The sequence below is a fragment of the Hipposideros armiger genome, unplaced genomic scaffold, assembly GCF_001890085.2.
Source record: "Hipposideros armiger isolate ML-2016 unplaced genomic scaffold, ASM189008v1 scaffold_1130, whole genome shotgun sequence".
NCBI lineage: Eukaryota > Metazoa > Chordata > Mammalia > Chiroptera > Hipposideridae > Hipposideros > Hipposideros armiger.
The window spans coordinates 209,080-213,282 of record NW_017732480.1 but is presented as its reverse complement, the minus strand read 5'-3'; the positions used below and the strand labels follow the sequence as shown (position 1 = coordinate 213,282).

Here is a 4,203-nt window from a genome sequence, read left to right as displayed (position 1 = left end):
CCTGACCTGCTGGTGCAGCAGCATTTCCGCTGGGTGCAGCTGCGGTGGGACAGTGAGCCCATGCAGGGCCTGCTGCCGAGGTTCCTGAGAAGGAGAGTTGTGAATAAGGTAAGCACCCGCGGTCGTGGCCTGGTGCTAGGAGCGGGGCTGTGGTGTTTGGGTTCAAGGGTTAAATAAGATAACGCATATAAAACCCATAACATTTTCTGGACTATAGTAAGTTTTTTTAAAAAGCAAATATGTCTTACTGTTATGAACTGTTCTTAAGGAGTTGCACGAAGTTCTAAATGCTGTAGGAAGCCAGATTGGAAAATTAATCACTCTTCTTAAGTAAGAGCCACTGCTATCCAGGGGCCTTCAGGACATTACTCATCTGCTCAAGCTAGTCACCCTGGCTGTAGTAAATATTGAAAACTCACATGAAAAATTAGAATTCTCTATCTTTGACACGTTTTTAAGAATAGCAATAACTTTTAGTGATTCTTTAGAATAATAAAATAGATATTCTATATCCTCCCAAATAACAAAATTAACTTAAGGCTGACCAAATCAAGTACATTACTATTTAATTTAATATTCTTAATTTGGACCAGTAGCTGAGTGGGAAGGTGGATTTGAAATAGAGTTTGAGTTGGCATGATTTTTTTATTTAATCGTGGACAACGGGCCCACGTGGAGACAGGACCTTTCTTGTACCAGCCCAGTATGTTAAGCTGTAAGTAACACTCCACTCCACTGCTAGCTGCTTCCCTCAAATGGGATTTCCCCTCCCTCACATAACCAAAAGGCGACTGGTCAGCCCCTCCGCGATGTCAGGTCCTGGTCTGGGGGAGTCTCTCCACCTCCCGTCTAGACTGCGGAATGTCAGGCAGCATACCTTCACACAAACATGTTAGAAGGCAGGAAGCAGGTACTGCGGGGGATAAAGAGTTTTGATAGTCTCCTTTGCAGAGAGGAAAGCATCTTTTTTGAGGCTCCCAGAGCAGAAGCCTTCCCCATAATGTTTCATTAACTGGAATTGGTTTCATGCCCACCCCTCCACCCCAGACTGTGGCCAGCCCTACCTTTCCAAGGTCAAAGCTCTCCACCAAGTATGAGTACGCATACGTGAGTGCGCATGCGCATGCATTTGTTGGTGGGGGACAGGGGAGGCAGGTGGAGGGCACAGTGCGGGTGGGACTGCCTTTGGGGACTCACTGACCAGTGCCTGCTCTCATGATTCGAATTAGTATCTCAAAGTCCTGATTTTAAATCTGCCCCAAGCTATGTGAAAGTCAGTTGGCTGATCATAAACGTTTGCTTTTGACTGAAGCACAGCCCTTGTGTGACCTCAGCCAGTAGGAAAAAAAGTGAAGCACTGTAGTACTATTACATTGTTTTGCACACCTGAAACTAATAAAAAATAAATAAAANAAGCTACAGTCAGAGCTACTGCCCCGAGGAAGAACCCCTCAAGAGATGGATTCAGTCCAAAAACTGTATGAAAGGGCAGCAGAGCCCATAGTCTGTTTCTTTACATAGAGTTCAAGATGCTTAGGACAATGATTTATTCTATTGAAATGTTTACATTTTTCCTTAAACAGGTATCAGAAATATGACTACATCACAGCTGAATTGTAACAGGAATACTTCCTTGTCAAAACAAAAGTAAGTTCCCCTTTCAGATTAACTGGGAGCAAACAAAACATTTTCTCATTATTATTTGTGCAACTATTATACTGTTAATTTTTTTAAAAGCCATTGAAGTCATTCCAATGCTAGTGTTAAACTAAAATCTAATAAATGAATGAAATCTTAAAAACAAAAGTTCCTTAAGCTTAATATAAAGCCTATTTTGCTTTTAGTTTTTGAAAAGGTTAGAAATACTGGCTTCAGTTTTATATCAAACTTGATAATCATTACTACATTTGACACAAAGGTATGCTAAAACCTGCATTTGTGCATTTTAAACAAGCTTTAGATGACTGCTTTTGGTTTTTTTTTATGCTAGATTTACAGAAACACACCATGACATTTGCTTTTAGATGCTAAATATTTAGTGATAATTTTATTTTCTTATGTTGCTCTTAGGGAATTGTTAATTATTTCAGCTTATAAATTTTGAGGTATAAAGAATGATTTGGTTAATCATAGACTAGAAATGTTTGAGCAGTTTGCCAATAGCTCCCCATTGTAGCCCAATAAATTGTGTGCCCTGTTACTTGGCAGGTGACATTTAGGACCCTGTCCCCTGGTTTGCAGAATTACAGAAGCAGAAAGGGTGGAGAGAGACGGGAGATAAAGCAAACTGTGTCACATGCCCCTCTGCCAGAGTCCCTGCTAGATCCATTATGTAGAACAGCCTATGTAATTTTCCCAGTAACTATTGGGTTATCAGAAAAGTCATGACACATTTTTGCAATGAAAAACAGAAAAAATATGTCATGACTTTTCCGACAACCCAATATAATGCAGGTATAAGGATTCCAGCCCAGAAGCTGAGGTGCTAAGGAGGCACACAAAAAAAAAAAAAAAAGAGAGAGAGAGAGAGAGAGAGACCTGACTCACATCCATATTGCTAGTAAGCATTAGAGCCTAGTCTGAAATTCATATTTGTTCCATTATATCACACGGTCCCCCACACAGTGTTTAGTGTCTTGGCTTTATCTAGCCTTGGAGACAGAGAAGAAAAGGGAGAGTAAGGAAACTGAAATGTTATAAGTCAAAGTGGATTTATTTGTGAATAAAATTTTATCCTGAGAATTTTGAGTAGGAGTTATCNATGCTCAAGCAACGGTGAAGTAAGTGTCCTTTCTTCTTATTTGCCTATTTAAAATAGAGCCATGGCCAGTTTGGGGTATGTGACAGTGAGGATGCTGAAGGGGCTACCACACGCCGTCTCCTGACGTCAGTGTGGAATGTCAGACATCTGTGTTTCTGTCAGAGGACGACCGTGACCTGTCTGTTGGGTAGCTCCCAAGGAAACTGTTTTTACTAAGAACTAGATAGCAGTTTCCCTCTGCTGCAAAAACCTCATCAAAGTCACGTGCGACGTGCTGTGCGGTGTCTCCTGGCGAAGGCCCATGTGAGATATTCAGTCAAGTGACCTGTACCCAAACAAAACCAAAACCTTACGTTCTACCGATGAATTAAAAAGTTTCTCCTTTATTAGCGAGACTTACGTACTTCCTTTTGTAGCAGCTTATGAGAACAAACATGTAAACAATAAGGTTAATGAAACAGAAAATTGGGATGAAATTGAAAGGAGGAAAACAATTTGTCAGAATCCAGCTTAGTAAATGTTCCATGATTAGCTGTTAGCTTCAATTCTGCACTTTCTGGCATCTTGGGCAGAAATCTATTTTGGTAAGCAGGAGATGCAAATATAATACATCTTTTCTATTATAAGACAAACTGTTAATTTAATAATAACAGCTGATTGAGGGGAAGGAAGAATTACTATGTTAAAATATACATAGCATTTCCTTGCAATAGAGCAGAAATACATTTATTCATATAATTATCCCCTTTTTTCATCAGTATTACAATTAAATTTAAGCCTTTTCACATCCAGAGTCTCAGGATTCTTAGGAGCCAATTTTGACCTTTCCTTATCTGAAGCACAGTCATTGTCAAGAATTTAGAGACGCTAAGATTTTTACCCCCTTTGCAAGTTGACAAATTAGCCTGCCACAGGTTCAGGTGGTGGGTCAGCAGCCAAGGACTGAATCTCACTGCACAGCCGCAGCCCAAGCTTCACATTTGCATTGGTTCCCTTAGCTCCCCAGGTCACCTGGGGGATGCGCAGCGACCCAGGTGGATCAGGCTTTGATCACAGCTGTGGAACTCTGAGCTTGGGAATCCCCAGGCTTCTAAAGGGGGTGCTGTCAGATCTGCCCACTCTTTGCTGTGGAAGAGACCTGACTTTCACTCTCCTGGTCAGGAAACACACCTGCACTCTGTGCCAGAAGGAGCCATTGTCTGTCTTTCAAGGCCACTTGCTCTACTAACATCCTTGAAAAGACCGTCCAGAACTAAAGCTCACGTATAATGTGCAGAAACCTCATGGAGAATGGCCTCCCAACAGCCATATTAAAGAACTGCTATTTAAAAAAAAGCTCATCAGGGCCGGCCGAGTGGCATGATGGTTAAGAGCTGGCTTGGGACGCCAGAGGGCCCCGGTTCGGATCCCACATATGAGGGCCAGTGACACTGCCCTCCACA

The 4,203-nt window shown here is 41.7% G+C and overlaps 1 protein-coding gene across 1 annotated transcript in view; it reads left to right on the top strand.

The window, feature by feature from the left end:
• CTTNBP2 (cortactin binding protein 2) overlaps positions 1 to 4,203 on the top strand; it is a 162,777-nt gene that overhangs the window by 146,154 nt on the left and 12,420 nt on the right. Inside the window, exons 16-17 of the mRNA XM_019632351.1 lie at positions 2 to 108; positions 1,048 to 1,107. Of these exons, the coding sequence (XP_019487896.1) occupies positions 2 to 108; positions 1,048 to 1,107 (167 nt within the window). The remainder of the gene's footprint in view (position 1; positions 109 to 1,047; positions 1,108 to 4,203) is intronic.